General features: G+C 54.0%; 1 protein-coding gene across 1 annotated transcript in view; it reads left to right on the top strand.

Annotated features, from left to right (window-relative positions):
• Positions 1-642: 642 nt before the first annotated feature.
• The window catches only part of LTBP2 (latent transforming growth factor beta binding protein 2), a 111,294-nt gene continuing 85,587 nt past the window's right edge, over positions 643-26,349 (top strand). The window contains exons 1-3 of the mRNA XM_052647314.1: positions 643-1,475; positions 8,162-8,232; positions 23,936-24,182. Of these exons, the coding sequence (XP_052503274.1) occupies positions 643-1,475; positions 8,162-8,232; positions 23,936-24,182 (1,151 nt within the window). The remainder of the gene's footprint in view (positions 1,476-8,161; positions 8,233-23,935; positions 24,183-26,349) is intronic.

Here is a 26,349-nt window from a genome sequence, read left to right as displayed (position 1 = left end):
CTTGTAGGCTCGACCCTGACGCAGCAGGAAGGGAATTAAGATCAAGGAGCGAGGGCGGCCGGCAGCGGCAGGTCTGGACAAGCCGCGGGACGGCCAAGGACGCGGCCAGGTCCACCAGAGGGCGCCCGCCTCCAGACGACCCTCCCGCGCGCTTCCCGCGTCCCGCCGCGGCGGAGACAGGCGAGCTGCCCCGCGCTGCCCCGGCTCCAGCCGCAGCCCCGGGCCGAAGCCCCCCAGGGGCTCGGGCGGGAAGCGAAGGGTCCGGAGCCCGTCCTTAGGGTCCGATCTCTGGCATGCCCTTCTTGGTACCTCTCCCGACCTCCTTCAGACCTTCGAGGCTGCAGCCTTAGTCTTCCAACCGTGGAGTTTGTCCTTGAGGTCAGGGGCGGGAGATCAGTTCTGGACAGGTCAGCAGTTCAGCTTGCCCAGGACAGCAGAAAGGTGGCTCGGGTGCCCCTGTCCCGACAGTTGTCATCTCGCCTGCCATCTCTCGCTCGGGTCGGCCCTGCGCCGCCCCCAGCTCCTCACGGGTTAACCCCCCTCGCCGCCCGCTCGCTTCCCGGTGCCAAAGTGGGTGTTGCTGGAATTCCTCTCTCCCTCTCCCGTAATAAGGGGGCTGAACTGTCCCTCCAAGGAGGGGGCATGGTGTGGATAAAAGAGACGAAAAATCAGGGGGAGGTTTCCAAAAATAAAACCCTCCAGTTCTCCTTCCGAAGGCTACAGCGACCGGGAGAAGGCGCGAAGGTGCAACAGCGGTGCGCGCCCAGCTGGAGACGCAGCGCGGCCTCCGGGCTCGGTGCGCGCAGCCCCCGGCCGCTCCCGCCGCCTGGCTCCGGCTCCAGGGAGAGCCTAGCCCGCAGTCTGACTCGGGGCCCCCTAGACGGGAAGACGCGGGCCACCGGCAGGGTACCGGAGCGCAGCCAGCGAGCGACGGGCGCACCTACTGTGAGCCCTGGGGGCCGTTCCCCGCGCGCGCAGCTCTCCAGGCGCCCCGGCGCCATGAAGCCCCCAACCACCGCCCGCTGCCCTGGGCGTGTCCTGCGGAACCCCTGGAGGAGCTTCTGGCCGCTCATCCTGGCTCTCTTCGTGGGCATGGGTCAGGCTCAGAGGGACCCGGTGGGAAGATACGAGTCGGCTGGAAGAGACGCGAGTCGGCTGCGGCGCCCCGGGGGCAGCCCCGTAGCGGCTACAGCCAAGGTGTACAGTCTGTTCCGGGAGCAAGACGCGCCCGTCCGGGATTCGCCGCCCGCGGAGCTGGTCCAGCCTAGCTGGGGGAGCCCCAGGAGGTCCACCGAGGCGGAAGCCAGGAGGCCGCCCCGCGTGCAGCAGCCGCGGCGAGTCCGGCCACCTGCGCGGACTTGGAGAAGCCGACCCTCGGGCCAGCAGCAGTCCGCACCCCGGGCCCGGGCCGCGCCGGCTCTCCCGCGTCTCGGGACAGTGCAGCGGCCGCCGGCTGCGCGAGGGCGCCTTACGGGGTGAGCGCTGGAAGAGGGAAGGGTGGGGGCTTGAGGGAGCGAGGGTCGGACTCCCGAACACTCGTTCGTGGAGGGATGGGATGTGTAGACGAGAGGACAGGGCGGGGGCTCTGCCTGTCTCCCTCTGTCCTCAGTACTGCGGGAAACAGACCGAGGTCCTGAAGGTGGGGCTCGATGTGACTCGCTTTCAAAGAGTAGAGAGGAAAGAGAAACACCGTCCACACCCTTTCGTACCAGCTCTCGCCCAGATCCGACGTTAAATCCTTGACCAAGGCGGCAGTGCATTCGCCCGCGCTCCTCCCGTCAGCCTTAACCAGTGCCTGCTGACGCCCGCTGCCCGCAGCGGTGCGGGGATCCGAAGGGGATCGCGGAGAGGGCATCGGAGTGGGTGTTCCAGGCGCTTGAGAATCGGGAGAAGCTGAGCGGCCTTAGTGCGCGGTGGGTGGAGGATGTCGGGGGTGGGGGTGGGGGCTCCAGAGCGCGAGGGCTGATGCATCTCCAGGAACGAGGCTTCGACGCCTGCTCGTGGGGACAAAGCTGTGCGCTGGGGCACAGGCCGGCCTGGGTCCGCGGATGGCTGGACGAGGAAGTGGGCGTGGACTCGGGGCACTTCGGGCAGGAAACCTGTCCGCGGATGTGGCTGTGACACTGTGGGTCCATGGCGGAGTGGGTCTGTGTGTGCGCCTGTGCAGCTAGGTGTCAGCACGACTTTGCAGGACTAGGTCTCCCCTCAACCCTGCCATTTAGTCCCCCCCCCCCAACCCCGCTCCCGATGCAACACCCGCTGCCTGCCGAGGGCGCCCTCGCGGCGTAGGGGACGCTCCCCAGCCATCCCCACCCCCAGATGAGGATTCTCACGGCTGCGGGGCGCTGGGCCTGGCCAGAGTGGGACAGGTGTCTACAGAATGGAGGGCGAGCGAGCCGGGGCAGTACGGGTGCCCGGTATGGGGCACCATCGGGGAGGCTGAGAAGGAACCTGGCGGCCCTTCTGGGCCTGAGGCCCGATTTGCCAGTTGGGTTCAGTCCCCCGGAGCATAGCATGAAGGGCGCTGCCCCCCAGGGCTACTCCTGAGGCTCTTCTTACTGCCTCTCCACTCCCTATTTTCTTTGGCTGCAGTGCTCTTCTCCTATATTTCAGCAGGATTCTCTCCCTTCATTCAAATCTCTGTTTAGAGAGGCCCCACCCTCTCTCTCTTCACCCTGCTTTATGTTTCTTCACAGCACTAATTCCCATCTGACATATTAGGTTTCTGCTTTCATGGTCTGGCCTCCCAGGGCGCACTAATGTCAGCGCTGGGAAAAGAGAGGCTTTGCATTCTGCATTGCTGGGTCACCAGTGCCTAGAACAGTGCTCAGGTTTAAATGCAGCTTGCTAAGTACCTGTTGAATGGGTGAAGGAATGTCTCGCTGTCCATGCAAGGCCTGGCTTAAGGCAGACGCAGAGGAGACCTGGGCACTGCCAAGTAGCTTACACAGAGGATCAGTCAGCGAGTGGTAATGGCTGTGCAAGTGAACACGTGCTTCCTAAGAGCAGATGTGCCAAGCTAGGGACAGGGGATGCAGCCCAAGACAAAGACATTGCTCCTGCCAGGAGAGCAGCTCAATTATGTCAAGTCAAATTGGAGAAATGAACACATATGCACCGGCCAACATGCTTTCTAGTACCAGAAGCTTCCTGTTAAAGCATAAAGGAAAGGATGATTGGGGCTGAGGTGCTCAAAGGAAAAAGAAGCCCTGTGAGCTCCAGCTCCTGGGGTTCATGTGGGGAAGAAGGGGGGGGTGTAGTAGGAGTAGGACCCCGAGATGTTGCACTGCCCGAGGACAGGAGCTTTTTTTTTTTTTTAACTGTGGGCAGTGGCCTAGGGGCAGGTCTGTACCTTGGTGTCGGGGAGCCACAGGGCTGAGGCTGGAGGCATAGATTTGGGCCAGATCATGGAGAGAGCTTACCCTGTCAGCATTCTAGTAGGAGTTGGGGGGAGGAGGAATAGTGGAGTGGAGGTGGGAGGGTGCACTGTTAGCAGCCATGAAAGGAGGTGGCGATGAGCAAAGCAGACTGTTGCCAGGATACGGCTGGTAGATGTGCGCAGGTGTGTAAGTGCCTGGGCTGGATGCCACTCACAAGCACCTGCCAAACACAGGTGCACACATCACCCAGCACGTGCTGGGTTTGACTCCTCCTCTAAGTTATTTTCTGTAGCTTTGATGAAGGGTGGGTTCCGCAGGCACTCCAGCTAGCCACTCCAAGGTAACCTGGGAGGGACTGAGTGGCAATCTTCCATCGACTTCTTCTCCCTAAGTCCATTCTGACTAATGGCTTATAGCCAGGCTGACCTCTCTGGCAATTGCCTTGAGAATTGCTCAGGGCCAACCAGGTAGTGCTAGAGTTAAAGAACCTGCCTGCCAATGCAGGAGGCCTCAGAGACATGGTTTTGATCCTTGGGTCGGGAAGATTCCCCTGGAGGAGGGCACCTTGGAGAATCCCAGTATTCTTGCCTGGAGAATTCCATGAACAGAGGAGCCTTGCGGGCTACAGTCAGTCCATGGGGCAGAATGGACTGAAGGGACTAAGCTTGCATGCATGCAAGGACGAAGTGCCACCTGGTGATAAATCTTGGAATTGCATCACTACTACTGGGGAGTCTTCATTCATTCAACAAATATTTGGAAGGTCTCCTGTATGCCAGGTACTCTGCTGGACTGTGGGGATACAGCAGTGGCCAAGACAGCCTCTGTCTTTGTGGAACTTGCCATGTAGTGGGGATTTATTACACACAATGAAGATTTTAAGTGTGTGCCAGGCATAGCGCTAGGTGTCTGGGATACAGAGTAACCAGAGCAGAAACAATTCCTGCATTATTGAAATTCACAGTCCACAGGGGAGTTTTTAAGCCATTGTTTCCCAGTATTCAGTGTTTATTAAGCTTAGCCTCACAGCATACCACTTTCATAATATTTTCCTCTTTTTTTTCTTGTTCTATTATTTTCTTTAAATTTATAAACTGTTAAACATAACAGGATTTTGTGTTTTATTTATTTTCAAGTGTTTTATATTATGGAGTATTATACAAGCCTATAAACCTACAAAAGGTATTGGAAATAATACAACTAACAATCCAATTTTTTCAAACTTTAATATTTTGGCATCGTTTGCTCCTGATTTTTTTAGTTGAAATATCTTCTGCAAGTTTATCTCCCCTCTCCCCGGATGTTAACCACTACCTTGAATTTACTAATGATGCCAACCTATGTTTTTATACCATTGCTACAGATGTATGCATCCATAACATACATAACATTGTTTTGCATATTTTAGATAAGTGATACCATGCTGCATTATTCTTCTACAATTTGCTTTCTCCTCATTAGATTTTTGAGATTTAACTAAGTTAGTATAATCAGCCCAGGCTTATTCATTTTAATTGTTGGATATTCTGCCATTGTCTGAATATACCACAGTTTATTTATCCATCCTTCTGTTTTTGGACAGTTAGAGGAGTTGCATATTTTGGTATTACAAACAGTGCATGACTCATTTTTCTAAATAAATAAATCCATTTGCAAGGACACTTTGTATCACTATCCTAAGTTGAAGATAGTACCACTTATCATAAAGAGAAGGTAACTGTAGGAAAATTGAAGTGAAAACAAAATGTTCTCCAAGTCTAGTCAGATACCATTATCATAGGAAGTTCAGCCCTGTGGTGAGTTCTCCCTATTGGAAAGGGAGATTGGCAAGCGTTGCGGGGAGAGGACTTGGCACAAAGACCCAACTTCGGACAGAGATTTTTCCTCACTGATCTAATCAGACTAGAAACATCGCTAAAAAGGGAATCACTTTCTCCCTGTGTGATTCAGCATTGCTGCAAGTTCTGAGTATGGAAACCTCAAATCCCCTTTTCTACCCTCGGTGTTGTTCATTCACCTTTTAGGAAACACTGGATCCAGTGAAACAAAGAGGTATTAAAGGTGCAACACATGCCAGGCCCTGTGTTAGAGTTCAGGGGCACAAAGAGGAATAAGAAAGACCCGTTAAGGTACTCGACACATATACCAGCAGCCTGAGACGATCAGCACCACGTGGTGTGGAGGCTGGAGAACAGGGAAGGCTGGGTAGACGTCAGGGGAGGGTCTACCCAAAGGAGGTGACGTTTGATCTGGAGCGTGCCAAGGATTTCAGTTGGCAAAGAAGAGAGGGAAGGCCATCTAGGCAGAGAGAGCAGCTTAAGCAAAGGCATCAAACGGTGCCCAAGTGTAGTGCGGTGGGGGGACAGCAAACTCTTGGCTTGGCTTTGGTTGTGGGTGGTCATGGAGATAAGGGAGGGGTGATGGGGGCAGTTAGACCCTACAGACAGGTGGGGTCAGGTTGGCTTTGTAGAGGCCAGTGGAGAGCCTGGCGGCGGCTGTAACAAAAGACCAGAATGACCAGATTTGTTCCAGGTGGAACAGCAGCTGTCCTAGGCTGTTAGCCAGATGCGTTCCCAGGGGTTGGGCAGTGATGCTGGATATCGAGCTAATGTTTGTGGAGCAGTGCCGCCCCAAAGGCTGGGCTTATAAAAATCTCTGAGCGGTATCTTCCAGAGAGCCAGAACCCCTGAGTCATTTGCCCCAGCTAGTCAGTCTCATTTGCTCTCTCCAGCTAACCGGAGCCCACTGAACAGTCATCCCCCATCAGGCACCTCCCGGAGCTTGCACCCAAGGTTCTGGCTAGTCTCCTGGATCTCTCTGGAAGGCCCTGTTAGCTGAGCGTGGCTCCCTTGCTTGGCAGCTTTGATCCTGACCAGTTCTCCCAGTGGCCCTGGCGGCCTTGAAGGCTCTACCCTGGGCAGGCAGGGCAGGCTGAGCCGCTGCCCTCCTACAGTCAGCTCTGTGGCCATCCTGAGGGTATCTAGGGTGACAGCAGGCTCAGGGGGCCTCCTGGAGCTGGGCTCCACGCCACGACCTCTCAGCTGGGCAGACTCCTCAGTCTGCACTCTCTGGGCTCCCGCGGATGCTAGACTTTAGAAAACTCCCAGGGCTTGCTGCCTGTTTTTCCTCTCAAAGACCTCCCAGGCCTCTCAGAGGCCTTGTCACCACCACCAGGGATAATGACTTACAAACGGGTGGGTTGTTCCCCCTCCCACCAGGGCACACAACACAGAAGCCATGGATAGGAGGACCAGCCCTTTCTGCAGAACCCAGTGACTGACTGGGGCCCTGGTGGGGAGCAGGCCTTCAGGGAACCAGTAAACTGCTGAGGGAAGCGGTCCAGGGAGGCTTCGAAGTGGCCGAGATGGCACAGCCCTCGGCCGAGAGGACATTCTGCGAGCTCCCTGGGAGGCAGCTCCCCACAGTTTTAGGCCAAAGGGCCAGAAATGGGCCTCAGCGTTTTCAAACGCCAAGGATTTATTTTGAATGTTTCGTAAGGTTTCAAAAACCACACCAGCTTTGGGGTCGACACAAACGTCAACCAAACTCTTAAGTGGGACCAGATGCCCCCATGCTGGCCACAGAGTTCACAGGAATGGCCTCCTGGTCAGCCCTTCATCCTGACTCTTGGACTCCATACCTCTGCCGCCCTGCTTACCCTGCGTTTCAGTGAGTGCTCGGTAGACAATTTCTAATGGAAACCATGGGATATGTGAGGCCAGAGCCCAGCCCAGTCTGAGCTGGGGAGGCAAGACTCCAGAGGTCTTCTCCAAGAAGAGCCCTCTGGGGAAGTCACCTGGGTCTGGACATGTGGATCTGTAGACTGACAGTCAGGGTGGGTGAAAGCTACTGGTGCTGTAGGGCTCCGCTGGAAACCAGATGGCAGAGTTTGGGTGAACTGGGCGAATGGCCCTGGTGGCAGCCGCTGGTCAGCGTCTCCTGTGAGGTCAGTGTCCTTGTGCTGGGGGAAGGGACTATCCCCCCTTCAAGTAAGTTCCATCTGCCTGCCCAAATAAAAAGTGTACTCGCCATGCAGAGCGGCTTACCCCGAGTCCCCAGCCCCATTGTCCCACCAGGCTCCCACCTCCTCAGCCCCTCTTAAAGGACATTCTGGAGCCTGCCTCTTTCCATCACTCTCCCAGTTGCTTGGTCTCACCCTGTACCAGTCTGCCTGAGGGCTGAGGCTCCTCCCAGTGTGCATTTGTTGGCAGGGGATACAGATGTAGGTCCTTAAGGCTGTTGTGTGTGTGTGTGTCTTCCAGCTTCCCTTGGATTATCAGCATTTGTTGGCAAGGGCCATGGTGATTATTTTTTGGTGAGAGGCCACGTGGACTTGGAGCATGACTTCGAGTTGGGTCAACCTAGGTTGGAGTCTGGCTCTGACTCTTCTTGTTTAGTCTTGGCAAGGGACTGAGCCACTCTCAACTAGTTTTTTGGTCGTCTTCGTGATCCCCGTGCCAGTGGAGTGCCTTCTCATGTCAGGGGCCCTATATCCCTATCTTGCTGAATCCTCCCAATAACCCCATGAGGCAGGTATTATTATCTGCCTTGTACAGATGATGAGAGTGACGCTTCCCAAGGTCATGCCACCAGTGGCAGAATCAGGATTCTGTCTTAGTGCCCACCTCTGGGCCGTGCGGCCTCCCTCGAGAAGGGGGACAGTGCTCAGCCTGGCAGAGTTCCCCCAGGCCCTGCCTATAAAGGGCAGGACCATCAGACAAGCTCTGTGAATAATTCTGCTCTGAGCATCCCACACTGACCCTGTCTTGGTGGCCCCACAGGAGGAATGTCTGCGGGGGACAGTGCTGCCCGGGATGGACAACGGCAAATAGCACCAACCACTGTATCAAACGTGAGTGCCTCCACTCCATCCACCTTCTGTCTCTCTCTCTCCACTGAGCTGGGCCGGGCGTGGCATCTCTAGAACCTGGAGCACGTGTCTTCCCCAATCTACCTCCTGAGCAGGCAGCCCCTCTCCAGCGGGAAGCAGTGGAAGGGAGAAGATGAAAAAGTGCCTCCAGGGAATTCCTCGGTAGTCCAGTAGTTAGGACTCTGTGCTTTCACTGCTGAAGGCCCGGTTTCAATCCTTGGTTGGGGAGCTAAGCTCCCACAAGCTGCATGGGAAAAAAAAAAGCCTCCCGATGACTGAACTGAAAATGACTTCTCAGATAAATCCCCACTCGTGTTTATAAAGCTTCCTGTATGCCTCTTCTGATGCCCCGCTGTGTTGGGGCTCACCCCTAGCTTGCCCTGGGGTCTGCAAAACACACCTGGCCCCAGAGCCTCTGCATCACACCTTCCGTGGGAAGAGGGCACTCACAGTGCGTGCAATGGGGATCCACCTCTGCTCTGGCCCCTGGCAGGCATTCTACCAGCATGGGCAGATGAGTCTCTGCTGCTGTGTCTGCAGCAGTCTTCCTTTGGACCTCTCCCAAGCCTGGCAGCTAGCCCAGATTAGAAAAAATACTGCCTGCCCGCCTGCACCTTTGCTACCAGCAGCACGGCTACCGTCACTACCCCCGGCACTGTTGCTCCTCCTACTGCCTCTAGTACCATCATTACAGCCACAGCTGCTGCTGCTGCTCCTACCGCTGTTACTGTACCACCACCACCACCGCTGATACTGCAACAATGACGATGACTGCTGCCAGCTAACAGCTGGGGCCTTACTGTATACCCGGCACTGTGCTAAGCTCTTAACATACATCACCTTACTTGAGTCTCTCAATCCTGCAAGAGTATTTACTGCTCATCGCAGTTACAGCCTGGGACACTGAGGCTCAGGTTGGTTAAGATACGTGCCCGAGGAGACAGTACTCTGAGTCTGGCTCAGGAGGCAGACTCTAGGCAGCCTGACCCAGAACCCCGTACTGTTACCTGTGGGGCTTTGCTTTCTCCCAATACTAACTGAGTTTAGGGCCTTCTGGACTCTGGGAGCCCCACAGGTGATGACTGGACAGTTTCAGAGAGCTTGGATCTTCCTCCGTCACACCCTGGGGCCCCTCTCGAGCCTTCATCAGCACCACACGCCCCCACTCCAGACTTTGTGGCATTATGAGGAGCTCTGCCCAGCTATTCCTCCAGGATCCAATTCTACCCTCTGCTCTAAGCCTGGCTGCAAAGCCCTAGTCTCTCCAGCACCCGTTCCCATCCAATGACAAGCCCTAGGCCCTTTCCAGTGTGAGAGTTTCACAGCTAGTGGTCCAGCGGGGTGATGAAACCTATGGTGTTCCTGTCCCTGATGGATGCCTTCATTTCTGGCCTCCTGATGCCTTCTGAGATGGGGATAGACAGGGATGCAATGGGATTGTTTCCATTCCTATGGGGCCGGCTCGCCAAGCTTCCAGTTCTGCCTCTGACCTCGTGGCCTTGACCCTCTCCCAGTCTGATGATGAAGCCTGGGCAGAATCTTCAGAGAAAGAGAAAGGATCTCCAGAGAAAGAAGACAAAATTCCAAACTCAGAAACGAACAGCAATGCAGATTTCTACCTGAAAATTCTTTCCTTTTGGGGGAACCGGAATTAGTGGGGCTTGTAGAAGCTAGGTACTCAGTGACTAGGGGCACAGTTGGGGGAGGGACCCTCCTTCATAATTTGAAAGATAAGGACTGTGTGCCTCAGATGACTTGCTCAAGGTCACACAGCTCCTTAGTAGAAGATCTGGGACCTGAAATTGGTGACTCCCCTGGGCAGAGAAGCCAAGGATGTGGGTAGCCCAGTAAGTTTACAATCAGGAGAAACTCTGGGGCTGGGGGCTGGACACTAGTATGTTATTAAAGTTCCGTAGGTGATTCTAGCCAGGGCTGAAGACTGCTAAGCAGAGTTTGGGGTCAATCATGGGAAGATCTGCTTTGGGGAGCCCTACTCAAATTTGAAGGTTCTCACGAATCCTCTGTTGCTGGTGTTCACTCGCTTACTTCTGTCTGACTCTTGGTGACCCCATGGACTGCAGCACATCAGGCTTCCCTGTCCTTCACCAACTCCCGGACCTTGCTCAAATTCATGTCCATTGAGTCGCTGGTATCATCCAACCATCTCATCCTCTGTCACCCCCTTCTCTTCCTGCCCTCAGTCTTTCCCAGCATCAGGGTCTTTTCCAATGAGTCGGTTCTTTGCACCAGGTAGCCAAAGTATTGGAGCTTCAGCTTCAGCTTCAGTCCTTCCAATGAATATTAAGAACTGGACTGATTTCCTTTAGGATTGACTGGTTTGATCTCCTTGCAGTCCAAGGGACTGTCAGGAGTCTTCTCCAGCACCACAGTTCAAAAGTATCAGTTCTTTGGCACTCAGCCTTCTTTATGGTCCAACTCTCACATCCATACATGACTACTGGAAAAACCATGGCTTTGACAGCATGGACCTTTATCAACAAAATGATGTCTCTGCTTTTTTATATGCTGTCTAGGTTTGTCATAGCTTTCCTTCCAAGGAGCAAACATCTCTTAATTTAAAGGCTGCAGTCACCATCTGCAGCAATTTTGGAGCCCAAGAAAATAAAATTTGTCACTTCTACTTTTTCCCCTTCTATTTGCCATTAAGTGATGGGGCTGGATACCATCTTAGTTTTTTTGAAAGTTGAGTTTTGAGCCAGCTTTTTCACTCTCCTCTGGGATCTTATTAAAGTGCAGACTGTGACTCAGCAGGTCTGGGGTGAGGCTGGAGAGTCTGTTTCTAACAAGTTCCTAGGGGATGCTGATGCTGCTGGTCCACGGACCACACTTTGAGTAGCAAGCCCTGGCGGGGGGCGGCCTCTGGAGGCCTGGGGAGGGATTTGGGGCTAGAGATGAGGAGGAGGGCTCGTAAGTTCTAGGGAGCTTAGCAGAGAGTGTTGCTGAGGTTTGAAGTTGAGGAGGCTGGCTTCAGAGTGGGTGGCCTTCTCCCTAGCTGCCTGAGGGTCTGGGCACGAGTCTCACTCAGGCCTGAAGGCTCTCAATTTCCTGACTTGCTCATGACTTCCCAGCATCATTTTCTGCCAATCTGGAGTTTCAACACTGGAAACTCGAGGTTGGGTGAGTCTGCTGATTGTCAGAACTGACGTGTGTGCGCACCCTTGAGCCCTGAGCAGGGGGCGGCTGCTCCGGTGTGCCGTCAGTACCCACTCCACCCTGGGGGTCCTCAGCCCTGTTATTTCTCTCCCCGGTCTTCTGCTGCCCCTCTAGGTGTCTCTGGGACTCTGGCATGCAGGCTGGCAGCGCTCTGGGAGGACTTTGCCAGTGGGTGTTAGCCTCTCCCACTGGAAGTTGACTTGCCCACTGAAGGTCTGTGTACTAATTAGCTGGGCCCAGTGCTGTTTGCTTGTTGCTATTTTGCTGCTAATGAGCCTAATGAGAACCACGTGGATGGCAGGGTGTTGGCCCTGGATGGCTGGTCCGAAGCTCTGTCAAGTATGGGCTCTTGCTACCACGCCCTGTCAGCTGGCAATGCTGCTTCCCCTGAGTGGTGTGCGTCTCCCTATCCCCTCCCCATGCTCTACTCCCCTGGCTGGAGCCAAGGCTGCCAGTACTGGGAAGTGCTCATGACTCTGGCCTAGCGGTTTCACAGATGTAGGGTGACTCTCCTGGTCTGGCAAGGTTGGGGGTGACAGGGAGGGGTGTGGGACATTCCCCCAACTTCCAAGTCTAGTCTCAGAAGGGTACAGGGAGTCAATCCATCCTCTGGTCTCTTCCAGATACCTGTGGGTCCAGCCCACTGCCCACACACAGGGAGTGATGGCCTTTGTGCCCTGGGTCTCCCCCGACCCCCAGCTTCCCTCCTGTCATGGAATCCTCGGTTGCCGTAACATACCAGCCATCTCCCTGGCAGCCTCTCTCTCTATTTCTGTCTGGTCCCTGGGCCTTGGGGAGCCACAGTGTCTGCAGGTGTCTGTTGCTGGAAGCCCAGCTGCTCTCTGCAGCCTGGCGGGGTCTGGAGCTGGGCCCTCGCCGCCTCCTCTGGTCTCGCTCTCCTCCTTCCCTTCTGTGGCTTTGCCAGCCCTGCCACACAATTTATGTGTTTATGTATTTGTGCAGGCAGCTCGCTGGGGCCTGCCGGCCCACTCGGCTAAGGCGAAGGACTACAGGGTGTGGGGAGGCTGGATCCTGTTTAGAATTAGGGCTTTTGGAAGACTGTCCAGTCTTCCCAGACTGACTCACCCCAATACACACACAGCCTTTGCGGGGACTTCTAAAGGCTCATCCTGGGGAAGAGGATTTGAAGAATTCTCTGGCTTCTCCTTTTATCTCAGCCTAGATGCACAGGGGCCGGGGCTGTTCTGGGGAAGGCAGAAGGCTCTCGGGGAAGGGGCTAGGAGGATTACTGCCCTCATGTCCCCACCAGGAATAAGGCATAGAGTGAGAAAATGTACTTTAGATTTCAGTGCCAGAATCAAGGAGTCATGGCTTTGAATCCCAGCTCTGTGTCCTCAAGCAAGTGCCTGGCCCTCTCCCAGCCCCAGAGCCTCACCCAGTGAGTATAACACCCAGTAAATGAGGATAACAGTCTCTATAGAGCTGCTTCTAATAATAGTAACACACTCAAGATCTTACCAAGGGTTGGAACTTGATTACTAATTTTTAACCCTGAAAACAACCCTCCTGTAAACCAGATTTGACCTTTATCCCCATTTACAGATGAGGTTAACTCTTTGTCCAAGTCATGCAGCTGGGAATCGGCAGAGCCTGGGTGTGAATTTAGGTAGCCTGGTCCAGAGGACAGGGCTTGACACCACGCTCCTGGGAAACGAGTGAGTGCATACAGAGAGCCTAGCATGGGGTAACTTTGGCTGTGATCTTAATCTCAATCCAGGAGGCTATGCTGCCTGCCTGGGTTTAAATGCCAGCTCCATAGCTTAGGTGCAGGACCCTGGGCAAGATGTTTAAGCTCTCTGTGCCTTAATTTCTTTTTCCATAAAATATGACTAATACTTGTCCCTGCCTCACAGAATTCTAAGGAACAAAGAGATAGCTTAGGGCAAATGTTTTGTTCAAAGCCTGGCATGTTCTGGGTGTTCTATACGTGTCTGGCCTTGATGGTGAGAGCGGGGACTGTATCTCCTGGCCCCTGGGCCTGCAGCACAGTGCAAGTGTTCATTGGATACAAGTTGCAAGGCTCACCAACAATGTGCTGAGCAACACAGGGCCTTTCCCAGGCCTGTGCAGAGAGGTCTCTTCCTGTTGCTCTGGGCTCATCAGCCTTTTCATAAAACTCCCCATGGTGATCAGGAGACCCTGGAATGGCCTGGGCACTTGTTCTTGTCCCAAGCCTCTCTACTTGTGGGGCCATTACAACAGCACTTCTGGACCACATCTCAGTGCTGTAAGGATCCCCATCCCTTCTGATCTGAGCTTCTCCTGGATTTCCCTGAAGGAGCTCTTCTGGCCCCCCCAGCCCAGCCCTGCAAATGACCCCACCCCAAAGGCCAAGACTGTGGCCAGATGGGGAAGAGCCCCAACTTTGGAGCCAGACTCTCTGAGTTCAAACTCTTGCTCCATCACTTACTTGCACGGAGATCTCAGACAAGTTGCTGGACTGCTCTAGGCCTCAGTTTGTCCATATGTCAAATGAGGGTCAGACTGGTACCAGTGGTTGTTGTGAGACTCTTTAGAGGAGATACTTGTAAAGAAATTGGCCCCAGGATCTCATAATGGTAAGCGCTGAGCAAATGTTAGGGAAAAGGGTCAGGGCACTTGTGGGATTTGCAGGTAAATTACTGATTGTTTAGGAACCAGCAGGAGCTAGAGGCTCAAGCCTACCTATGGCTCATCTCTAGGTGGATTGTCTGATGAGATTCAGTAGTTGGTGGGAGTGGTAGAAAGGAAAGTGGAAGGTGTTAAGGGGGTTATCACACAACTGCAGTGGAGACCCAGCTAACACAAATGGTACAGTCCTAGCAAGAAACATTGCCCATCTGTACCCGCTCCATGTGGGGGTATCTTAGATCTTCCTGTTGAGCAGGTGTGTGCCCTCAAGTCTTTTTGCTCAAAGGAGTATATAGGAGATGCTATTACCCAGGGCCTTCTCTGGAGGCTCAGATGGTAAAGAATATGCTTACAATGCGAGAGACACAGAAGTTGCAGGTTCGATCCCTGGGTTGGGAAGATCCCTTGGAGAAGAGAATTGCAACCCATTCCAATATTCTTGCCTGGAGAATTCCTTGGACAGAGGAGCCTGATGGGTTACAGTCCATGGGGTCACAGAGTCAGACATGACTGAGCAACTAACACACACATGCACACACACACACGCACGGATGTACACACATGCGTGCACACATACACAGAATTCTGTGGACAGAGGAGCCTGGTGGGTTACAGTCCTTGGATCACAAAGAGCTGGACACGGCTGAGGGACTAACACTTTCACTTTCATTTCCCCAGGGGGTCCTGAAGCCAGGGCTATGTCCTGTCAATGCCAGTGGGGTGCCTGCTTGGTACATGTGTATTAAAGGACTGAGTGGGTGAATTACTTGGGTGACCTGACAGTTTCCTTCTGCCATCCCCAGCTGCCTCTTCTCATTTCCTCGGCTTTGCCTTTCCTACTCAACATCTTAATGTTGGGCTACCTTTAACTTTCTCCAGATCTTCCAAATCCTCCTCCCAGAGAGGGGGGACCGTGTGGAGCAAATCCAGCATTAATGCCCCCCCCATTTATTGAGTGCCAGTAGGCACTGTGCCAGACAATTAAAACACAATAATAAGAGTGGCAGTACTCGCTCTGTGCCAGGGACCACACTAAACCCTTCAGCACCCCCGTCCTGCGAGCGGCCACCACGTTGATCTCTGCCGGCTCCTCCCATGTCCCTTGGCTGCTTCTTCTCCTCTGCCCAGCAACTAAACACTGGACTGAGTTCTGGGCCCTCTTCCTTTCTTTTTCACTGCACCGTCCTGGAGTGCTCTAATGCATTCCCACGGATGTGAGCATTGTCTCTGGGCTGATGAGGCCCAGATTTATGTGCGTCTTCAGCCAGACCTCTCCACCGACCTCCAGACTCCTTTCGTCCTGCCGCCTCCTCGACATCTTGGTGCTCTTGATGCCTCCAGACAAGCCCCCACCCCAGCTTTACCAAAGCGAACTCATGGTTTCCCTCCCTCTGAGCCAATGTCCCTGACCAGGTCTTACCCACCCTGTTAAAAGGCAACCTGTCTATCTGAATGCTCACATTGCCCTCTTGGGGACCATTTAGGACACCTTCCTCTTGCTCAGGTTTTTGTCCAGTCCTTCACTGAGCCCTGTGTGCTTCACTTCCTGAATCTCTTGGGAGCCTCTCTGGTTCTCACTCTCCCACCCCCCACCCCCTAACCAATGCTTCTGCAGTCTGTGGTCCCAGGCAATAGCACATCCTCCTAGGTGACCGCTGCAGCTGGCTGACTGCTCCTACTGTCCCCCTTACCCTCCGGTTCCATCTCGTAAATTCGATAATCACATGTGCATGTGTGTTAAGTCGCTTCAGTCTTGTCTGACTCTTCGAGACCCTATGGACACTAGTCCGCCAGACTCCTCTGTCCATGGGATTCTCCAGGCGAGAATACTGGGGTGGGTTGCCATTTCCTTCTCCAGGGCATCTTCCTGACCCAGGGATGGAACCCGCATCTCTTATGTCTCCTGCATTGGCAGGCGTGTTCTTTACCACTGGCGCCACCTGGGAAGTCCAGATATTCACACATCGCTAGTCAAACCTTCCTGCAGCAGTGTGTCCAGCCTTGTGTGTCAGCCCCTCCCTTCCCGAATCTAGTCTGGGTTCCTGGGATGTGCCACCTCCAGGCTGTTCCACGAGATTTCTCTCGTCTCTGTAGGTGGCTGCCTCCTCATCCTCCTTCCGGTCACTGTTTCCAGCTCCCCCAGCCACTCTGTGGAGAGTTGCCCCCAGCAGCCTTGTTTTTCTGGATCTCAGCCCCTCTACTGTTTCCTCCATCCTTCTTCATATCCCAACGTCACTTCCTCTGCTTGTTTATTTACTCGTTTTATGAGTCTTGCTGAGCTGGAGACTCTGTTGAAGAAAAGGACCTCTTTCTCTCTGAAAAGAAAAGGACGGTAAACTCTTGTTTACTGTCCTAGGCAAAGAGTAAATGTTGGATGCATGACTATTTTCTAGAGAAAACGATACTGGCAGAAGTGATGAAACTTGCCTGAGGTCACCAGGTTGGAATTCAAATGCAGGTCTCTCTGACTGTAAGGCTGCCCTCTCCTCCACACGTCTGCCCTGGCCTGGGCTGAGTTATAAGTGAGAATGGTGTACTCCTTCCCTCTCGACCTTCGTGGGTCCTGGGCATGGAGCTAGTGTGTCTGCAGAAGGGTTTGGAAGGCTCCATGTCGGCCACAGACCTGTCCTCCGTGTCCGAGAGTGGCTCCCCTGGAAAAGACAGGGTCCCTGGGCATGTCCCCGAGGAGGGCTGCTTCAGGATTCCATCCCATCTCCAGGGGCCCTCTTTAAATCCTTACCTCCTCTAGACAGAGCCCTCGAGGCTGTGAAGTGGGTGGACAGGTGAGCTTCTGCTTTAGGGCAGGAGTTTGCGGCGAACCCGGGCCTCAGCCCCAGGCCCCCGAGTCCTACCCAGTGGTCCCTTCCTCATGCCTGCTGGAGCTGATGGGAACTGAGGCTGCTCTCTGCCCCAGCCCCTGGCCCCCCAACTGGCCCAGCATCTCAGCATTTGTTAATGCAATTAGCAGGGCGGTCCATTCCGAGGGGCTGGGGGCCAAGGTCTGACTCACACCTCCCCTTCCTCCCCTCCGACCGCCAAACGGTAGAGGCCCACTCGGCCTGCCAGACGACGACGTCTGCAGAGCGCGCGCGAGGGGCCAAGAACGGCATCTTTCTCTCATTAGAGGCTTTTATGTGAACACAACTGCTATTTTGGAGCCGGGCGCTTGGCTGGCCCCTGAGCCCCAGGGCTGCTTCCAGCCCTCCTGAGCTGCCGACCCAGCCCAGCTGTGGTGGGAGCAGCCGAGTCCTTGAGGACCTGACTTCTCCCACAGCCTGGCAGATCGGGGCCAAGTCGGGATCTGAGGGTGGGGGGACACAGCCCCTGTGCAGAGTTTGAGTGTGGAGAGGACGAGTCCTCCATGGATTCTGAGAGTGTATGAAGGCCAGTGAGGGGTTTCCTGGACCCGGGGATGGTGGGGGGCTCTGACATCAGGGTCCCCTTTCTTTGGGAACCAGAGGTCAAGGCTGTCGAGAAACAGCTCAGGGTCATAGTTACACCCCTCCCCCAGTGAAGTGAATTCCGAAGGCAAACTGAGGCTCCAGGTAGGGGTCTAAGGTGGGGTGCGAGGGAAGCACAGTCCTGAGGATGGTAGGAGACTGTCCTGCCTGCAAAGGCCCCCAGGTATGGAACAGACAGGGCCCTGTCCTGAGGGAGGGACCGGGTACTCGGGTACTAGAGTTCCACTGAGGCAGAGTTTAGGAAAGACAGCAGTTTAATCTGAGGGGCTGCTGAAGAGCCTCAGGTGTGGGGGTGCTGGGCTCAGAGTCTAATCTGGAAGCTAGATTTATCTCCCAGACAAGACAGCGTGTGGGAGGCTTGGAGGCCTCGGAGGAGGGTGCGGGCTTAAGCCATACACCCTGAAGTCAGTGCCTCACCTAATGGATAACTGATGGAGGGAGAAGGCATCTCTAAGTCCCAGGAGAGAGAGCTGATGACAAGAGGCTTACATGATGAGGGTGGGAGGTGGGGAGGAGGCCGGCTGTGTTCAACACCTGAGAAGCAGCCCTACCACTGCACCACAGTGCGTGTTACATCTCTGTAACCAGGGCCCACGTTGTCATTGCCTTTTCCTGGGAAAAAGGTCATGGCAGGGAAATCCAGAAGCCCTCTTGCTTCCATCCCTGGGGGTGTGGGGTTTTTTTTTTTTCTTTTTTTAAAGCTTTCTTTTTATTTTTAAAAGCTTTGCAAAATGCTGTCCAATACAACTTCCTGTGGAAACTTTCTGTGGAAATGCTCTGTATCCTGCCATCTAACATGGTAGCCATGAGCCTGCTTTAGCTGTTGAACCCTTGACATATGGCTAGTGCAACTGAATTTTAAATTTTATTTAATCAGTTTCACTGTCAGTAGCCCTGTATTGCTCATGGCTACAGGCTTCCCTGGTGGCTCAGAAGGTAAAGAACCTGCCTGCAATGCAGGAGACCCAGCTTCGATCCCTGGGTTGGGAAGATCCCCTGGAGGAGGGTATGGCAATCCACTCCAGTATCCCTGCTCGGAGAATCCCCAGGGGGAGACTTGCCTGATGGGCTACAGTCCATGGGGTCGTAAGAGCCAGACGTGACTAAGCAGAGCACAGCACAGCTCATGGCTACAGCATTAGACACGGGACAGCGCAGCCTCAGAAAGTGCAGAGCACGTCCACGTCCCTGATTTCTGCTGAGGCTCACACAGCTCTTTGAGGCAGCAATTGTCAGACCCATTTGATGGACAGGACAACTGAGGCACAGGTTGAGGCATCTCAGTGAGATAAGACGTGCCCAAGGACACACAGGTGGGGTGTGGCTGAGCGAGGGGTCAAACCAGATCTTCCTGACTCAACCCAAGGTCCTTCTGCCACCAAGTCACTCTTCACGGAGGCTCTGAGCAGAGGGCAGAAGCAGCCTGCCTGGTAGGAGCTCTTTCCAGACTCTCCCTCGCCCCAAGCCTGCCCATTCTGGATTGGGTCTCCTCCCAAACGGAGGGGTTTTGTGTGGAAAATCTGAGCAAACCTCTTTTCGACTGTACTGGATCTGAGTGAAGGTGGAAGGGGGCGCAGCCAGGAGTCGGGGGAGGGGGCACGGTGGAGAGAACGATACTTTCTATTTCTTACTTTCAAAGCAGTTTCGGGAGTTTTCTTTTTATTCCCTCTCTTTTGGCATCCTGCTAACTTCACAGAGCTGAACTCCCAAAGCTGAAACTTTCCACATGTCCAATCCTCAGTGAGAAAGAGAGTGCCAGGTATGTGGACAAGCCAGGGTTCAGGAGCCTAAATTATGAATGGCTAATGGCTGGCATTGGTGAGTGGGCATGGGAATCCAGGAGCAGGATCACCTCCAGGTTCTGAGGATGCTGGTCCCTGACAGGGAGGGGCTGGATATGTCTTCGATGGCTAGATATGGGCATCGTGGCATCATGCTTGATAACCTGTCACCAATAATCAACAAAGACTCTTTAAAGCCATATACCCGCTCTGGGTTGATTTCTCAAGTAGAAGGCATGACCTCTGCTCTTGTAGGAAAATGGGAGGAATGAGGATCCAACCGTGAAACGTGAAGACGGCCCAGCCTGCTGGGAGTTTTCTCTCTTAAACTTCCCACAATGCCGCATGAAACTGCCTCTCTGGGGGTGCCGTGGCATTTCCTTTTTCGCTTTATGCAATCCCCCCTGCCATGGGCGATTCTGCAACGGCTGAGCACTAGATACTTCAGTTTTGAAATCTGTGCCCGTTTGACTTAGGAATGTTTTTCACGGTCTCCTTTAAACAAAAGGCACATGACCACTATGGCCCCCTCCTCCCCCAAGGGTTCCAAACCTTTACATTTCACGCACCAGTAAATATCCAAAAACATCTTATGTACCGAAGTACAGTAGCCAGCTTTTCATTTTGCCAAGTGAGGATATTAGAAACACCATTTGCCATCACCTTTAACCACTTCAAAGACCATTTGAACACCAGAAAAGGAGGCAAGATATAATCTTAAAATAAAAGACACTTAATTTTCTTTTTTATTGGAGTGTAGTTACTTTACAGTGTTATGTTAGTTTCTGCTGCGCAGCAAAGTGAATCAGCTATCCGTATACATCTCTCCCTGCTTTTTTGGATTTCTTTCCCATTTAGGTCACCACAGAGCGCTGAGTACATAGCTCCCTGAGCTGTATAGCAGGTTCTTACTACTTATTTATTTTATGCATAGTATCAATCATGTATATATGTCAGCCTCAATCTCCCAGTTCATCCCGCCGCCCACTTTCCCTTTTGGTATGTATATGTTTGTCCTCTGCATCTGAAAGACACTTTTTCAGTGGGGAAGAAAATAGCGTTATAAGAAACACAAGAAACTGTTTTGTTTTTATTGTTTTATTGCAGGTTGGTAAAAACTGACCTCAGACTGTTCCCCTTCATGGACAGGCACTCGGAGCCATCATTTGGGACCAATTGGGGGTGGTTTTGGGGGGAGAGAGGAGGGAGGAGAGGAGTTTATGCTCCAGTCCCATAATGCAGATGCTCAGCTCAGAGCAAAACACTGTAGTGAGGGAATCACTACCTGCTGAGACTTGAGAAGACAACGAAGAGAAGGATGCAAATGAAGTTGGTGAGACCTGGCTCACAACTTCTGCAATCATAGCACTTGTTTCAGGAGGACCTTTCTTAGCCGACCTGGCCTCTGTGCTGTTTCAGAAATGACTGGTCCAGAAAGGTTATCTTTCCAAATGGGTTTTTTCTGCCAACACATCTGGCTGGTTTGGAAGCCTTTTAGAACTTTTATCAACCACAATATTCCATGCATACATACATGCCAGTTTTATAGTTTCCCCCAGCTACCCACTTACCGTGAGCTGTTTGTTCATCACACCAACCAAAGTTTGCCAAGCCTGGTCCTCGCTGAAGATCTAACTGCCTGGTGGCAAGGGGCTTCCGTGGTTTTGAGACCACCATGGGGCCGAGCTTCCTCTACACAGAGAGCAGTCTCGTTGTCTTTGTATCCCTGGCACCCGATCTGACCCAGAGAGGGTGCTCACTAAATGTCTGTGGATGTATTGGTGAATGAGGCAGAACCAGGGACAGGTGAGTCACAGGGAAGCACAGGCTCAAACTGCAGGATGTGGGGTGTTGGATTTTTAGAGAGTGAAAGATCTTGTTGTTAAAGTCAAGGACGGGCCATCCTTGCAGCCCAGGAGGGGAAGGACAGAAGCTAGACTGGATTCGAAAGGCTCTCTTAAGGGCAAAAACCACCCATGCGGAGGTGGAATGGAACCGGAGACTGGGAAGGGCTGTGTGACCTTTCCCTCCCTGCTGCCAGGCTTGGCCAGCAGAGAGGTGTGGGTGGATCTGAGGGGCTAGGAGTAATGTAGCATCTGTGGTCCACATGGGAAACCACTCAAGCCCTCCCTTTCTACTCGATCCCCAAGATAAACCAGAGCTGACACCTGTCCTGCGCAAACCTGCTTCCGCAATGTTCGCTGGTCCTGGTTTGACACCAGGCAGCCTGTGTCTCTGGTGGTGGTGGTGATGAGGGCTTGGCGGGTGGTCAGGTTGGGGCTCGCTCCACTTGGGCAGGTGGAGGGGCAGCCAGGTGATAGGCCAAAATCCTGGTAAGGTGGCAGTTTGTGTTTGGAGACGTGCTCAGGGTTACAATTCTCTCGCACAGACTGCTTACCTGGAGGTCTGGGGCCTACCGGGAACAGATGCCCAGGCACTGAGGAAAATGCTCTTGCCTTAGGATCTAGCTCATGCTTGGGATCCTGCAGTGAGACCTGATATTCCCTTACTTGCTCCTGAGTAGGCAAGCTGCCCTTGGCTTACACTATGCCCAGTCTATTCACCCTTTGTGCCTCTGGTCAGCGTCACCACCTCCAGGAAGCCTTCCCTGACTTTCACTCCTTGCCTCAGACTGGGTTAGAGGCTCTGGTCAACACTTATCACATGCCCTATGCCCTGGCTTCCACATGAGACAGGACACTCCCTGAGAGAGGGAGCCGCTTTACCACTGGCCTCACACCTAGTGAGTGCTCGGTGAATGTTCACTGAGTGAACGCATGAGACTGGTAAACATCCTCCCTCTATCTCAGACTGACTGTGTGGGCTTTGGAGAGGGATGTCTCTGGTAGTCTGAGGTCTCTACCACCAGAGCTGACCTGGGATGCAGTGTCCCGGGCCAGGGCTCCCAAGGGTGCATTCAGTAGCTGACTTAAGGCCAACAAATCCTTTTTGTTGTTTTATCATCAGCTCAGGGCCAAGGTTCAGAGGTGGGTCAGCTCTGCTGGGAGGCAGTGGGGGTGCAGGGAGCCTGGGCTTTTCAGTCAAACGCACCTGGCTCCTCCATCCAATACAGCCTGGCTGGGTGACCTCTGCACGTCTTTTAATCTCTCTGAGCTTCAGAGGCATTATTTGTAAAATGAGAATCACAGTCCCACTTGCTGTATAGGATTGTTTCAGGCTTAAATGAGAGAGTGTATTGGAGAAGGCAATGGAAACCCACTCCAGTACTCTTGCCTGGAAAATCCCATGGATGGAGGAGCCTGGTGGGCTGCAGTCCATGGGGTTGCACAGAGTCAGACACGACTGAGTGACTTCACTTTCACTTTTCACTTTCATGCATTGGAGAAGGAAATGGCAACCCACTCCAGTGTTCTTGCCTGGAGAATCCCAGGGACAGGGGAGCCTGGTGGGCTGTCGTCTGTGGGGTCACACGGAGTTGGGCACGATTGAAGCAACTTAGCAGCAGCAGAGACAGTGTATGCAAAGCACAGTGCCTGGCATGTTGTAAGCATTGAATAGATACTGCTGCTGCTGCTAAGTCGCTTCAGTCGTGTCTGACTTTGTGTGACCCCAAGTAGCTGCCGTAATTAAAGAGCTTCCCAGGTGGCTCAGGGGGTAAAGAATCTGCCTGCAATGAAGGAGATGCAGGAATTATAGGTTCGATCCCTGGCTTGGGGAGATTCCCTGGAGGAGGGCACAGCAACCCACTCTTGCCTGGAGAGTCTCATGGACAAAGGAGCGTGGGGGACTACAGTCCATGGGCTCACAGAGAGTCAGACATGACTGAACCGACTGAGCATGCACACACACTGTAATAAAAATAATATCAATTGTGTTGTAATGAAACATATGCTAGGAGTTAAGGAGGAAAAGAGGTGTAAGGGACAGTCACTGCACCTGGGAGTAATGGTCATATTATTTAGGGATTTGCTGCTGCTCCTGCTAAGTCACTTCAATCATGTCCAACTCTGTGCGACCCCATAGATGGCAGCCCACTAGGCTTCCCCGTCCCTGGGGTTCTCCAGGCAAGAACACTGGAGTGGGTTCCCATTTCCTTCTCCAACTGGAGTTGAGACACATCCATAAAGAATCTATCACGCATGGTGGGCGGGGCTTCCCTGATGGTTCAGTGGGTAAAGAATTCGCCTGCACTGCAGGAGACACAGGAGATGTGGGCTCGATCCCTGGGCCGGGAAGATCCCCTGGAGGAGGAAATGGCAACCCTGACAGGCTACTGCCCAAAGGGTCGCAAAGAGCTGGACATAGCTGAGCATGAGCCCAGACGGACAGACTGACAGTGGCCCATCGGGCATGAGTGCTGTGCACCGTGGTTCAGAGGAGGGAGCAGTACCTGGAGGCAGGTCATCTGGGATGGGGGGCAGGGGGGCCTTGAGGGAACAGCAGGACTTAGTGGAGAGGAATGGGAGAGAGCCCCGCGGAGGGGACACAGCACACACAGAGGCCGAGAGAAGAGATGAGGAAACCATGCCCGCAGGCCAGTCCCCAGCTGGACAGACCCCACACAGGGAGCACTACGCGTGTGCAGAGCACGGTGTCGGGGGTGCGGCCGGTCACGCAGTCTTTGACAGGCGGTCTGAACACAGCCGGGCGGCCCTCACCCTCTGCCTGTCTCTGCAGCCGTGTGCCAGCCACCCTGCCAGAACCGGGGCTCCTGCAGCCGGCCCCAGCTCTGCGTGTGCCGCTCAGGCTTCCGCGGAGCCCGCTGCGAAGAGGTCATTCCGGAGGAGGAATTCGACCCCCAGAACTCCAGGCCAGCACCCCGACGCTCGGCCGAGGGACCCCCCAGCCTGCGCAGGAGCAGTGTGGCCAGAGAAAGCACCACGGCCAGAGCGCGGCCCCCAGCGCCACAGCTGCAGCGGGCCAGGTAAGTCCCCTTCCTCAGTGGGCCCTCCCTTCTTTGGGGGAGGGGGGTGTGCAGCCTCTCTGGGGGGGCTTCTGCCTTCAGCCTGTTTGGTGAAGACCTTGGTGGAGAAGGCCGGAGGGACTCTCCTCCCCTCCCCCAGCCCCACCGGAAGGGTGACAAACAGGTCTGCAGGTTTTGGGGTTGTCACAGGCTCTGGCAGACTGGACTGCATGGTGGAGGTGGGAGGGGAGCTGCTACCTTCCAGGTCCTGGGAGAAAGACGAGGAGGGCATGTGCCTGGACCCAGGCTCTCTGCTTTCAAATCCTGGTTGCCACTTCCTAGGTGGGTGACCTTGGGCAAGTTACTTACCTCTCTGATTCCTCATCAGTAAGGTGGGGACAACGACAATGATGATAACCATGGAATTGTAAGGATTAAGTTCGTTAATAAGAAGAAAGTGTTTAGAAGGGTGCCTGGCACAGAGTAAAGTCTATAAATGTTTCTCCTCCACTTCCTTCTTTTTTACCTGTGGTCCATGCGATGCGAGAAGGACTCCTCTGCCAGCAAAAGAAACCCTTCCAGGACTTCCCTGGTGGTCCAGTGGTTAAGACTCTGCTTGACTGCAGGGGGCCATGAGTTCGATCCCTGGTTGGGAAACTAAGATGTCATATGCTGTGCTGCCAAATAAAAAAAAAAATAATAAGAAAGAAAAAGTTTTTAAAAAGCCACTTCAGCTCTCTTACCACAAATGCTAACAGCCTCTCTCCTTGGAGCAGCCTGAAGGAACATGTAGGGGAAGGCAGAAGGCTAAGAAGTGGGAAGGGGGTGTTCTCGGGCAGAAGTCCCTGGCCTACTTGCCAGCCAACCTGGCCAGACATTTCCTAGCTCAGGACAGGAAGTCTGAACTTCGGTAAACTGGTCCATTCTGGGGGCTGTGTTTTCTTTTTGGTTTTCAGGTTAGTTTTTCCATTTGCTTCCTACTTAGAAGTTCTTTCTGAAATGTGTGAACCTTGTCTTGCTGAAATCAGGGAAAAAAAGGATTTGCCCTCCCGGAGGAGGCTGACAGAACCAGCAGGAGGAGGCTGACCTTGAGGCCAAGTCCCCAGAGGGAAAGCTCAGGAGAAAAACGAAAGGAGCTTGAGGTTGTCCGGCCACTCTGAAGGGGGAGAACGGGGACAGACCAGGGTCTTGGTAGGGGTGTTTTGCCACCCAAGTGAGCAGGTGGTTTTCGAGGGCAGCCAGGAGCAGAAAAAAGCAGAAGGGTAAACTTGGGTCAAGGTCTAGGGAGCATCAAAGTCAAAACCAGAACAGCCAAACTCTTTGGCCAAGGCCTTGGGATGCCAGAGCAGAGAGAGAGGCAGAGTTAAGGGCCAGGTGGACAAGGGAGGGGCACGGTGAAACGCCTGGGACTGGCTGTGACCAGCTGGGCAGGGCCTGAACCTTGTTCTAATGGGTCCCAGCTCCGGGTCCAAGATGGGCGGGCCTGGTGCGAAAGCACTTGGAGGAGCCCCAGGGGTGGCAGCTCCAGGGCTGGTCCTGGAAGCAGGGTGGAAGCAGAATCCTTCTAGCCGGGCTTCCCCCTGCCCCTCTCCCCGAAGCTTCTTTTGGCTTGTGGGATTTGTTCATGTTATAGTGCATTTATCCACGTGTTGGTGCTTGCTTGGCAGGTCATGCTGTCCTCTTGGACCTTTGAGTTGGAACTGCTTGACATCCCCTGTCCCGTCTTCCCAGCCTCTCCAGCTCCTCTTTTTCAAAGCCCAGTCCCACTTCCTCCAGAAAGCACCCCCTCCATCGTGTCCACCCAGTTCTGACCTCCTGCAGCACATGCTTGGCCCATGTCCCTGGAGTCTGTGCCCTGTGTCTGCGATCAGCCTGTGCGGCCTGAGCGCTGGAAGTCAGTGCCTGTCTCAGGCTGGATGTCCCCACAACTCCGCCTTGCAGAAATCGCTCCATCTGCGTGGCTTTCTGTCGCTTGGTCCCAACTTAAGAGTGACCTCACAAAGGGCCCACTTGGCTCTGAGCCCTCACCTTGCCCGGGAACCAAGGGCATCCCCGCCCCCACTGCCGTGGGGAGGGGGCCACGCCTCCTGGGTGCTGCACTTCTTACTTGGCCTCAGGATGGTCAGTTCATTTGCTCCCTGGACCAGGAGCTCCCCGAGGGCAGAGACCACCGTGTTCTCTTTCATGG

The sequence above is a fragment of the Budorcas taxicolor genome, chromosome 10 (genome assembly GCF_023091745.1).
Source record: "Budorcas taxicolor isolate Tak-1 chromosome 10, Takin1.1, whole genome shotgun sequence".
In the NCBI taxonomy this organism is placed as follows: Eukaryota; Metazoa; Chordata; class Mammalia; order Artiodactyla; family Bovidae; genus Budorcas; species Budorcas taxicolor.
The sequence above is the reverse complement of the archived record's forward strand: the minus strand, read 5'-3'. Positions and strand labels throughout refer to the sequence as shown.